General features: G+C 35.8%; 2 protein-coding genes across 2 annotated transcripts; one reads left to right on the top strand and one right to left on the bottom strand.

Annotated features, from left to right (window-relative positions):
* Nucleotides 1–3,477: 3,477 nt before the first annotated feature.
* LOC131941490 (uncharacterized) lies at nucleotides 3,478–4,455 on the top strand. Its single transcript, XM_059300763.1, has 2 exons — nucleotides 3,478–3,790; nucleotides 4,259–4,455. The coding sequence occupies exons 1-2, from the start codon at nucleotides 3,478–3,480 to the stop codon at nucleotides 4,453–4,455; spliced, it is 510 nt and encodes a 169-aa protein (XP_059156746.1).
* Nucleotides 4,456–6,202: 1,747 nt separating this feature from the next.
* On the bottom strand, nucleotides 6,203–11,037 carry LOC131941508 (peroxisomal trans-2-enoyl-CoA reductase). The gene is made up of 8 exons (XM_059300780.1): nucleotides 10,897–11,037; nucleotides 10,108–10,244; nucleotides 9,420–9,585; nucleotides 8,434–8,515; nucleotides 7,873–7,969; nucleotides 7,594–7,701; nucleotides 6,737–6,851; nucleotides 6,203–6,399 (listed from the first exon to the last, which is right to left on the bottom strand). The coding sequence occupies exons 1-8, from the start codon at nucleotides 11,024–11,026 to the stop codon at nucleotides 6,302–6,304; spliced, it is 933 nt and encodes a 310-aa protein (XP_059156763.1). The 5' UTR covers nucleotides 11,027–11,037; the 3' UTR covers nucleotides 6,203–6,301.
* Nucleotides 11,038–13,185: the final 2,148 nt, after the last annotated feature.

Below are 13,185 nucleotides of genomic sequence, written 5' to 3'. Positions count from 1 at the left end.
CTTTTAATTGTTACTGCTATTAATCTATTACAGCACTTTAACTTACGCAAATCAATAATATTTTAATATAATTTTGTTCGTCTCGCTTTTATTGTTCAAACATTAATTAGAGATAAAACAAAGCTAACGTGGACAATGATTGTTTGAGTAGTTTTTATCCATGTTATTTCTCTGATGAGCTTACACTATTTAGCAAAAGCAGACGATAAGTTGAACAAGGGTGAAGCAAGCGCGAAAGACGAAACTCAACCCCAACCAAACCTGAACATCGTTTCTGCTACAGAAAATGTGAATACGGTGTTAATCATACTAAGCCACTGTTCGCACATTATCGAAAACGCACAGAATGTATCAAACGAATTTATGTTACCATCAGATAGTGACTGCCTGTAGTATACTACTACTACTAGAACTTCATTATTCGCAGAAGAAGCTTCTCAAAATCTCTCCATGACGTTTTCGTTTTTAAACACGATGAACACAACAATAATGTCAACAACTGTCAGACAAAAAGGTACGCTTGCTATGTTCTCATACGAGGTTGAACTCGCTTACTATCTCTACGTTTTCGTCATCCCGGTCATTTTTTGCCTCAGCTTGTTAGGAAACGTGATTTCCTGTATCGTGTTTGTGAAGAGCGGCCTAGACAAACCGTCAAACATCATCACTCTTGGCCTGGCTATTGCAGATATATGCGCTATACAGATCAACATTGCCAAATATTTTTACGTATTTGGACCAGGTGTCAGTTTATTCCTCCCAGGGTGGGTCGCACCTCGGATAGTTGCGTACGTCGCCTTCATTGCTTTCATCATGATCGAATTTTTCCAGAACATGGGCTCCAACTGCGTCTCATTCATGACGGTGGTGATAACGTTCGAGCGGTGTCTAGCTGTCTTCTGCCCACTCAGGTTCTCAACGATCGTCACGGCGTCTAGAGCTAAGGCCACGGTCATATTCGTCTTTTTGTTTTGGCTGCCATGGAGCCTCTGCATATGTTTTGTGTATACTTTTCAGTATTACTTCACTGAAACTTATAACCGGTTTGTTGCAAGAGTGTATTATAGTGACTGGTTCTTTGAAAACGAAAGTATAATTAGCTTATTTAGCTATGAAATAATGTCTACATTGGCAACTCTTGTTCCATTGATACTAGTCACTATAGGATGCATACTCATCGGGATAAAAATCCGATTCATCAACCGCAAGAGGAAGGTCCTTACATCCTCGTCTACATCCGTCTCGTCCTCACGAACTACAAGGACCCTGGTCAGCGTCTGCTTCCTTTTTGTAGTTATCCACTCCTCCATCTACTTCATTGGACTAGTGAGTAGCCAGCTGTTTGCAGTCAATGGAATTGAAGGCAGCGGTTTCTACCTAGTGCTGCAGGTGCCTGTCATAAATCTGCTCAGCTCCATCAATAGTTTGATGAATGTCATTATATACCTCTTTCTCAATCCGAGGTTTAAGGATATTTTCTTAGACTTAATGCGTCGTTCTTTTATGTAAGCTTTCAGCAACTTGATTTTTCTTTTACTTAATGCGTCTCTGCTTGCGAGTGCAAGTAATTTAATCCCAAACACCGGAGCAACTAAACAAAAAATTCTATTACATTTAAGCTGTGTAATATTTATCAAGTAATACGAAATACATTTTTTAGTAATTTTAAAATAATTTGATGTTTTACGTTTATATTTCACTGGACTACTCGTTTTCCTTAGATAACTGTTGGTTTCGGGGGTCATTCATAAATGAAGTCACATTTATTTCGACGATTTTTATATTTCCCCACCCCTACTTACTGTACACTTCATCCCAAAACGCCAAAAGCCACATTTAAAAAGGCGTCACACCTCACTTTACTGTCTTTCGAAGCACCGATTTCTGCTCAGCATGGACCTGACCACATTATCCCTTCACGTGCTTAGGTTACAAATATCGGTGAAATCTTCTTCACCTTCCTTGTGTCCGATGTCTCGATGGGTATTTTTATCATTTAGGGGAAAAGGGGGTGAAAAGTCACAAATTTCACTTTTTAGGATCTGGAGACAAGAATTGTGAAACTTTAACAATGCCAATGCATCAGATACTAGTTCCACATTTCAGATAAGGGGTGGTCCATAAATGACGTCACACTCGTAGGGGGGAGTGAGGGTCGGTAATTTTGTGACGATGTGCGATGAGTGGGAGGGATGGGGGTTCAGATGTTGCGGGTTCAGATATATATATGGGGGTTCAGATATATATATATATATATATATATATATATATATATATATATATATATATATAAAGTAGCATTCGTACATTTTCCTTGATTCTAAAATGTTATTCACGCATTATCAACCATTTCTTTTTATTATTTTATCTTTTTTTCGTTTATACATTTATTTATTTGTTATTAAATATGAAATAAATATTGTTAAATAGTTAATCTAATATAACATTTGTTTATTCGACACATTATAACTGGTTTTTTGTTTAAAAGAATAATTCGATTTTTTTCTTCTTGTTCAGTAGTAGATAATAATTATATAATTTTAATTAGTCTTTTAAATTTCTACTCTAGGACTACAAAATGAACTTGTCAATATAATCCCAATAAAGTACATAAGTTTGTTTATGAACATGTAATTAAGTTGCTTTATCTTAAAACAAAATTTACAATAATAGCTACTGATTTTACTTTTTGTTGCATTGATTTTGTTTAGTTGCACTTACAATACTTACATGTTTCAGACCATTAAACAAAATTAAAGCTCTAACTATTTATTTCTTATTCAGATATTTTTTTTCATGTCAGTTCATACCAGCCGTTTGATGCGCTCAAAGCAAATAGGCCTACATGTCGTGTAATTAGTGCCGAATCACTATATAAGATCAACGAGTCTTTGATATCGTACCGAATCACAGCAGTATTCGGTAATTAAAACGAAGTTTTAAACCATAAGAGATTGCTGTGTTTAATCCAAAATACTGCTTGTCAGAAATAATAATATCCTGCAATTATCTTTTGAACTCTGAGTTTAAAAGTATGTTTGTTGAGTCGAGTGGGTAAAACAAAATGTTATTTGTAAGACCTACACAGTTAATATTTGCCATTCAATAACATTGTACTTCCCCACAACACATATGGGAGTGAGTAAAGCGTGTTATCGAAAACTTTGTCCCCGGGCGACGGGAAGGATCGCTACGCCTCTGTACATGAGAGAAGCTGTTTTTTATAGGAGAAATAGTTGCTTTCCAGGAATGGTAATCGTAATGTTTATTCCTCTAATGAGGATTAACGAGCAGAAAGTATTGCAGTTATTTACCATTCACTGTATCTTTCTTCTCTAGCTCCTGTGTAGTTGTAAGGAGATCTTGATCAATGAAATTCAATTCTTTTTCAAGGTGGCATCAAATACAAGTATTAAAGAATTAACTAATTTTCTATTTACTCAAGATCCATTTAAGAGCGTGCTGTACTTATACGCCATGGATGTCATCAGTATAATTTGTCTGGCTGTTGGCTCTATGGGAATCGTAGGCAACATCATCAACACTATCGTCTATCTCAACATGGGTTTCAATGATTCAGTTAACGTCAGTCTCTTTGCTCTGGCCGTGTCTGATCTTTGCTCCCTCCTGATGTCGATGGCCAGAGTGCCGTTCTACGCCCCTAACTACAAGAGCTCCTCTGATCTGTTGATGTTTGCGACACAGTTCCATATTCTGATAGCCGGGTGGCCTCGTACTGTGTTCACAAGGATCACTGCATGGATCACGGCCTTCACCAACTTTGAAAGATGTCTTTGTATAATAACGCCGTTAAAAGTCAAATCAATAATCACACCGAAACAAGGCATTTTGTCAATGGTGTGTATTTTCCTCAATGTGATTAGATGTTCTTCGCTAGCGTACGTTTTAATAGGTTTGGGGTGGGGGTTTTACCCTGCAGAAAATAGAACAATTCTTCATCTTGTTCCCAAACTTGATCATGGAACACGTGTCCTTGTTGACGTCATTTCCTTTGCAGTAAACGGAATATTTATGCCAATTGTTAGCTTTCTTTTAGTTTTTGTTTTTACCACTATTTTAGCCATTGCTTTAAACCGAAAATCTGATTGGAGGAGTTCACACTCGTCTGCTAAAACACAAACAGGAAACACAACTAGTAATACACTTTCGCCGAGGGATAAAAAAGTTGTGAAAATGGTCGCATTAGTTTCCTGTGTGTTTATAATTTGTTTTCTTCCTTCGGTGTGTATATTTTTAGCCAGCACGATGGAGAAAGGATTTACGTACGGCGGAGAATACACCTATACGTTTGCTGTGTGTATATTTTGTAGCGCCATCTTGGAAGGCCTTAACGCAAGTTTCAACATTGTAATCTATTTTAGGATGAGCTCAAGGTACCGAGACACCTTCAACCGAATAATAGGCACAAAACTGAACAAATTACTAACGCATTGAATCGGAAGATAATCATCATTATTCTTGTGGGTCGCTTGTGGAGATCAAGAGGGACACAACCCGACTTTTCCATCGTACTCAGTTCTGGGAGATTCCTTAAAGTTGGGTCCATGACATTCTGACTGCTTGTGATTCACTGAAAGTTGATCTTTCCGAAGTTTGTTTTGGCCTACCTACTTTTCTCTTGTCTTGGTGATTCCAATCTATTGCACGTCGAGTTGATTGTAGGTGAATTGGAAGTACACAAAGATTTTAACTTCATTAACAATTTAATTAACTCCTGTCCCCTGAGTCTATCAGCTGTGTGAAGGGGGGGGGAGGGGCTGGTGCATGTGCAACATCTGACTATTCTCAACTTAGGGCTCAATTTGTTTCCATTAAGATAACTGTGCTTTTTAGTGCAGTGAGGATTTACAGTGTACTTTATTATTTTAACTTTAAATAGTCAGTTTCTTTCAAGCATTTCTTTAGTGCGGCAACGCTACCATCCTAATTTCCTCTCCACCCCCGAACGAAATAAGAAAATATGTAATGCAAGTTTAGAAAATATAGTTATACAACTAGCACCCCCTCCCCGGAGAATAATAGATGAAAGAAATTCGTAGCGAGTTATACATTACACTTTTATCCAGTGTTTCTTCCAGACTTTTTTCTCCGGGGGGGGGGGGGGGGACTTGATATTTTCGGGGGGAGGGGGGGCGGTCTAAATTTTCCGGGGAAGGGGGGCGGACTCTGGTAAAAGTATATGTTTTCTATATAAATTCCATTTCGTTCGGGGGGTGGGAGGCGGTAGACTTTCTTCGGGTGGGGGGAGGGGCTTCGCTCCGAAGAGATGCCTGGAAGAAACTCTGTTTTTATCCTAGATTCTGTCTTACTAACTTTTTCTGGTATCATTTGACTATCACTAGTATTTTGTTGATGATATTTATTTTTGTTGTATCTTTCTATTGTATAAGTTCGTGACGCGCCGTGTCGGCGTGCTCTCAACGTGGATGTTACACAACGTTAAAATGATAGGCTGTGCTTTAAATATTTTGTTTACTTCTAAACAACTGTGTTCTTCAAGCTGCTTCACCGCCCATATTTTTAAAAATGTCTTTTGCATACATATATTTATTGACGTCACTGACGGATAAAGACGTCAACGATAAAATAAAATTAAAAAATACGTTTCGTCACGACACAGCAGCCTACTGGACAGAGGCGTCACGAGGCGGGAGCGGGGTGCGGGCCTCACCGGGTGACACCAATAGGGAGGGGGGGGACACCAAGATGTAAATATTGCAAATTATATAGATGAAAAATGCTTTTTGCCAGTTCAATTAATGATTCATTTGAGTTAAAAAGTCTTAAGTTTTAAATTGACGATCCCGACAACTACTCTTTCTCATCTTTCCCTTGTCTCATTTGGTTAAAAAAAAACTTCCACAACAAGTAGGATATTCAATGGGACAATATCCTTTTGCAACTAAATACAATTGTGCAGAAAAATGAACATCTCTCTAATCACTATCACCATTACCCATCCAACATATAACCACATCATCAAATGAGAAAAATGTTGCTACCCGGTATCTCACTCCAGACAACAATAAATCATCTTTTCCCCTCAGTGCCCAGGCTAAAAGGGGCCGCAAGTAATTTATAGTCCTCTCATTTCAACACATTTATTTTAATTTATCAAATTGAATCTCTGCATGTATGCTGTATATAACTTAAAGAAGAAACAAGAAAAAAAAGGCATTTGTTGCATTTATTTTTATTAGTTTTGCCATAACATTCAAATGTACTTATGAATAAATTAACAGCAACAAAAACATGTAAACAGCTGGTTTAAAATAACAGTCTAAAGTTTAGATTTCATTTCATCAGTATGGCACTTGCAGATGCTTTTCTGTGATTGAATATCAGTGTCCCAGGAATATTTGGGGCAGCTTGAATGGTCTGTTGACAAAATACTACAAGGTCTCAGAACATTGTTTTAAATAGATTTTTTTACAGATCTATATAAAAATCAAAATATTTTTATAAAATATTTTTGTTTTTGTTCTGTTTATAACTTGTAGGCACATATTTAGAATGCAGATTGAAAGACTTCCATATAGTTTTTGTAATAGAATTCTTAAATATCATATATATATATATATATATATATATATATATATATATATATACACAATCCTAAAAAATAACAATGATAAATGGTATTGAAATAAGAAATTTTTAAAAATAGCTAAATGTTATTGAAAAGAGAAATAAGGCAGAAAACAGTCACATTTACCTTGTACATCAAAACTGGAAGTCATGTAGAGTGATTGCCCACCATCAATTTGAATGCTCTCCCCTGTTATAAAGGCCGCAGCTGGTGACAGTAGAAAACAAACAGCTGCTGAAATCTGGGGAAGGAAAACAATGGTCGCCTTTTTCAATCCAAGACAACTAAAACCAGACAAGAATCTAGAAGTTTAATTGTGTAGGTTAATTATCATTAGGCGGTCCAGGTTAATTAAACATAACAGGTCAGTTTTTCAAATCAGTTAATTCTTGTAAAAATGACATTAAGGAAATATAATTTCACATCAAGTATCTCTTGTGCTATTATCACCATTATTTAGCATTAAGGTATTGCTGCCAGGAAATACAGCTCTCAGATTCACTATCAACAGTTTTAAAAGTAAAGGTAAGTCAAGTTTCCTTACAGATGAGTTGGTCAAATACGGCAGTCGAGTTTCTGTTTCCTTGATCCTGGCACATCAATGGATTGTATGGTCAACACTGCACAAGTACCCATAATGGCAGGGTTTATTCAATGCAATAGGGACAGTGTGGCCTAGTGGTAGAGAGCTAGACTGCTAACCCGAGAGACTCGAGTTGGAATCCGGGTTCAAATCAGTGGAACGTCCCTAAGTCCACCCTTCTCTGATGGGTACCTAACTTACATTAGGGAAATCAAAGGTAGCTGGGCATAGTGCTGACCACACTATTCCTTCATATGCCGGGGTCAATTAATCAGATGAACTCTACTTCATCTGCCCCATGTGCCTTAGGCAGGACAAGATGAAGAAGAAGAAGATTCAATGCACTAATCCAAAGGAAATATTTGTAGGTAAATTATAAACAAATAATTTCTCCTCTCACCTCTTCAACTGTGCCAAGTCTTTTCATTGGGATACGAGGGACGACCAAGTCAAATATCTTGCTGTCTCCGTAATTGGCGGCAGCAGTTTCTGAGTAGATAGAGCTTCCCTGATAAACAGAAATTGATATACATAAGATAAACATCACAGATACTATTTAAAAGATGAACATGAGAATCCTTAATATGAGAAATATTAGATGAATTGAAATAACTATTTAAAAACAGTTTTAATAGCTTAGGTCTATTGTTTAACTACAACAAAACTGGATTATATTTACTGGGGCCACACAGTTGATCCTGACTCCACTGTGGACCCATTCCAGGGCTAAGGACTTGGTTAGGTTGTTTACCCCAGATCTAGCAGCACCAGAATGGCTGAAATTTTTTTTACATTAATATATTAATGTTTACCATAAAAATCAATTCCAGTTTATTTTACATACAAACATGATAGGGCTTATCAGCTACTGTTAACGTTTATAAAAATAAATGTCAACTTATGCAGTCTACTTTGTTAATTGAATCTGTGTCAGAAAATATTTTCATTTAATTTTTACATTCAAATGCCATTTGTTTTAACAATTAGGGGAGGTAAGTCATACACTGTTTTAAAAAATGGATATTACATTATGTTCAAACTTCATACAAGTTTTAATCAGCTACTAATATCTTTAGCAAAAACATTATTATATCCAAGTAAGAAAATAATTTTAAATATACAATTAATTTTAACATTCCTAGACTAGTTTGTAACATTGAGGGGAGGTAAATAATTAACAGTACAAATATTTTATAAATAAGTACTGTGAGAAGTATATAATGCTTTGTTCAACACTTACCTCATCATTGGGTACCCTTTCACCATGTCCATTGTTATGTTAACGATAGATCCCCCATGTGCCTTCATCCATTGTTTGTAAGCTAAAGGAAAACAATTTTTTAAAACTTTTACAAAATAGTAAGTAAAAATGTATAAATCAGAGAATTTCAGAATAATTTTTAATAAAAGTTTATCACTTTATTCTTTATTCATTTTGTTTTAACCTACCAGTGTTTAGTTCCAGAATTTGTAACATATCATGTTGTTTTATAGAAGTTCTTTTTGATACAGTAATTAATAAATGGAAATTTAAACTCTGATCAAATATTATGCAAAACCAGAGGCGTAGCTAGGGGAGGGCGGCCGCCCCGGGCGCCGACCCTAGGGGGGTGCCAAAAGGGGTAGAAATAAATTTTAAAAGCTCATTTTAAGCTGCAGTTTTGAATTATAAACAGTCAAAGTAAAGAAATTTAACGGCTGAGAGCCTTTGCATACTGATTTAACTGTTTTCTACCTTGACTGTGTAACTGTAAAACGTATATCCTTAAGAAATAGTGACCGGAAAAACCGCTCTCCAGCTTCAAAGATAAAACATAAAAAGACTGTCCTAAACGAATTAGCATCTTCGCCAATTTTTTTTCCTGACATTACTGATCGTCATTTTCTAAAGGATAATGCATTTTAAGGGGAGTTAAAGTTTTAGGGAACGACATTCAAACTGAAAGTTCGCCCCGGGCGCCGGGAAGGGTCGCTACGCCTCTGTGCAAAACTGTGTTTACCATTTAACACATTCCTCAATGTTACAAAAGCTATATGACAAAACAAATTTAGTTTAAGTTTGTCTAAAAATAACTCTAATTTCCATTCACCCTGCTATCATAACATCTACAATTCACTCTAATCTCCATTTATTCAGCAAAAATGTATCTACAAATCACTATTATTTCCATTCACCCTGTCATTATAATAACTACAATTCACTCTAATCTCCATTAATTCTGCTACCTTCTCTGCACATCAAGAATGTGCCGGTCAGATTAGTCTCAATGACAGCATTCCACCCTTTTAGCGTGATGTCCTCTGCTTTACTCATAAACTGCCCTCCACCATTGTTGACTAAATAATCCAATTGACCAAACGTTTTCAGTGTAAATGATATCAGATTTTGGACCTAAGAGTGGAACAGTTAACAAAATGTTACGTTACCTGATTAGAGTATGGGAAAGATAGAGTGGTTGGGCATTATGCTGACCACACAATCACTTCATAACCCCTTGATATGTAAGGGTTCTGAAACCGATGAGCTCTACTTCATTTACTGTATGGAGAGTCAGGTCTGTGGTGAATATTTGCTAAGGACAAAGAATCTAACAAAATCAGAATTATGCTTAAAGTGGATAGAAGTCTCTTCACTAGAAATATTTTTAAACTTTAGTACTTATTAAAATATTGGCAGGACCTAACCAATACTAACTTTTACATGTGTTGATATACTAACATTATGTTAACCCTAGAAGTCACCCAATCAACCCAAATACTAACATTATAACTGATAATCCTAACCCTGACAGTATTAAGATATGACTTGCCATTTTATAGGCAAAAGGACTGTTTACTTTTAAAAACTATTATACAGCTAGATAGTCAGTCCTGCAAAAATTTAATAAAATGTTTAAAATGACCGCAACCTCACCTCATCTTCTTTTCTAATATTGCACTGGACAATTTTAAGTTTTGAGGCTGTTTCAATTTGTGACAGCCACTCACTGATTTCCTTCTCAGCTGTCAGCAATCTGTCCTGTTTTCGTGATGCAATGACAACATTACAGCCTGTCAAAAGTGAGCAAGTTACTTTATTATTAAATCATTAGGCCTATTTACAATTTTTAGTAAATGCACCAGCTAGAATGTATATTTTTTTGTATATCATTAAAAATAGATAAAAATGCAACAGGAAAAATATCATCATTATCATGACATAGGCCCTACAAATACCTTTGATTCATTTTAAGCTGATGGTACATTCACAAACTGAATTGGGGACTGATGTATTCTCAGATTCTGTGAATTACACAGCATAACATCTAACTTTAAACTTAGATTGTACTAGATTACTAGATCTATAGGCCTATGTATTTTTATGTAATTATATTTTTATAAAATTGTAAGGTGTCCAAGACTATGTCATAAAATGATGCAATTGATGTTGAATGTGTACTGTGTAGTACTATAGTACTGTTCGTAGTCGTGTACTTGTTGTTGCTATTGTTGTGGTGGAAACCGTCCAGACCAGTGAATGACTTTTTTTAGACCTAGAATCTAGATCTAGATCTAGATCTAGATCTAGTAGTGTTGAATGACGAGAAATTAAATTTGTTTTTAATTTAATTTTTTTTTTATTTTCTAAATTTAAAAATGTTTTAACTTTTGCCTAAATAAATAAAAGACCTAGATCTAGATCTAAATATTAAGCAATAATTACCGAGAAGAAGTAATTCCTTTGTTATTGCCTTTCCTATCCCCGTAGCGCCACCCGTTACTATTGCAACTTTTTCTCTAAATAAGTTAGGACGTAGGACTGAAGTTACACATTTGGAATAGGGCGCCGCCATTTTTAAACAAAGTCCAAATAAAGTAGTCACGTGATAAAAAAGATCATCGATGGGAATGAGTCTTTGAATTTTTTTCTCAATCGACTTTGTCGTTGAGATACCATTTAAAGTATAAAAAACTGTAATAACTATCAAACGAAATAAAACTCTTTTAATTAATTAATCGATTAAAAAAATTAAAATGGACATACAGAGCTGACGAAAATCCTTCACTCATTATTGTTGACATGGAATAAAAAAACGTATTTTATTTATTTGGTTGTTTTTTTTTTTTGTTTTTTTTTTTCAAGATTTTTGCAATTAAAGCGGCATTAAAAAATAGAAAAGAATAAAAACTTGAGCCTGAAAACTATTCAGAAATTTCTCAAATATTTTTAGAATCAATGTTATAAAAGTTGTAAATCCAGAGAACTTAAAATTATTTTTTTTTAGTTCAAGACTACATTTCTATTTATTTTCATCATAGTTTGAAATTTCACTTTCCTAAGACACATTGATTTGCTGAACAGGAGCTCCGTGATCGATATTCTGACAGCCCCACATCACAGTTATTTGTTTACAAAATTGTGCAGATAATTTTTTTTTTTAATTATGCTATTTTAAACTATGAACTGCAGAGGCGCAGCAACCTCTTCCAGCGCCGGGGGCGGCCTATCAATTTTGCGCCCCCTCCCTCCTTTTTCTATGTATAGTTATTCCTGTCTGTGAAAAGCGCTGCCCCCCCCCCCCCAAGTTGGAAAGGTTTGTGTCGATTCTGACCACTTACTATCCCGCAACATTTTCTAATTCGGTGCCACAAAATTGATTTAGAAACCAGTTAAATCAGTGTGTAAAGCCTTGTATTCGTTTATTCTTGTAACTTTGACTGTGTATAATTCAATACTTCAGCTTAAAATTAGCTTTCATGTTAATTGCTCTACCCCTTTTTGGCACCCCTTTATGGTCGGCGCCCGGGGCGGCTGCCCCACCTGCCCACCCCTAGCTACGCCTCTGAATTGACCTTATATTTTTAGTTGTATAAATGGTAGTTCATTGTTTTATTTAAAGAAAATCATTTTCTCATTGTTCTTTTAACGTTGTTTATACATTTTTCTCGGTACTTTAATTTTTTTTAAACAATAGAGTTTCATACATATCTAAAAATAAAATAATAGTGCACTAAATAAACATGAACAACATGCGTATAATAGCGCGGTAAATAGAAATTTATATAGGAAATTTTAATTAATGCTTGAAAAATTAATTAAGCATCCAATTAAGTCAAATTTGATGTCAGATTGCATTGTCATCTGGTCTTAACCCACGTGCCTTGTTTCAGAGAAATTGGTCAGTTAAAAAGGTCCATATTTCGCTCGCCAATTTCGATCCATTAGATAGACAGACAGACAAAAGATAGAGTAAGCAAGTAAAATAAAAGCTTGTAATAATAAAACATGTCTATATCCCGATTGCACTGGAAGTGCTATCTCCCTTAGTGACACATTATGCATATACTCAGATCAAACGCATGAGTAGAATTAATTCAATGTCCTCAAAGTTTAAAATGTCACGAGGTCCCCATACGACTATCAACAATGTCTCTTTTTACTGAACCAAACTTCCTAGAGAAAATATCAAGAAATGCCGTCTTGTACCGAGCGCTCATTGTGTAGAAGATGAAAATATTGAACGAGCTCCCGCAAGCCTCGAATGATACAGCAATCGCCCAAATCAGCGAGTAAAAATTGAGGTTGAAACCGGAGAGTGTATCAATGTAAGCCAAGCAGATGGTGTAGCTTATGGCGGGAATAGAACTGGCGATGTACATACTAGAAATAAACACCAACATTTTGATTAGTCTGTAGTCGCGGAGACTTGGTCCGCATTTGGAGTTTCCGCTTGACGATTCGCCGCGCCATTTTGATTTCAACTGTAGCTTTTGTATCATGATAATTGTGAAGATAACATCAAGGATAAACAGCACTACTCGTGCCGTGACGTTGATCAGGTTACTGAGGTCTATGTTGCATGCTGCAGACTTGGTGACCGTGAACGCAAACATCGTCACGTTTTTTATTGGGTTAAAGGCAGGCCGGAAATGTAGACAAGCTGCGCACTGGACCAGGAAAGCCAACATGACGAGGTAAATACAGAAGATAACTACCACCGTCTTTGTCTTG

This window comes from Physella acuta, unplaced genomic scaffold, assembly GCF_028476545.2.
Source record: "Physella acuta isolate Inbredline_101_S28 unplaced genomic scaffold, ASM2847654v3 ptg000363l, whole genome shotgun sequence".
NCBI lineage: Eukaryota > Metazoa > Mollusca > Gastropoda > Physidae > Physella > Physella acuta.
The sequence above is the reverse complement of the archived record's forward strand: the minus strand, read 5'-3'. Positions and strand labels throughout refer to the sequence as shown.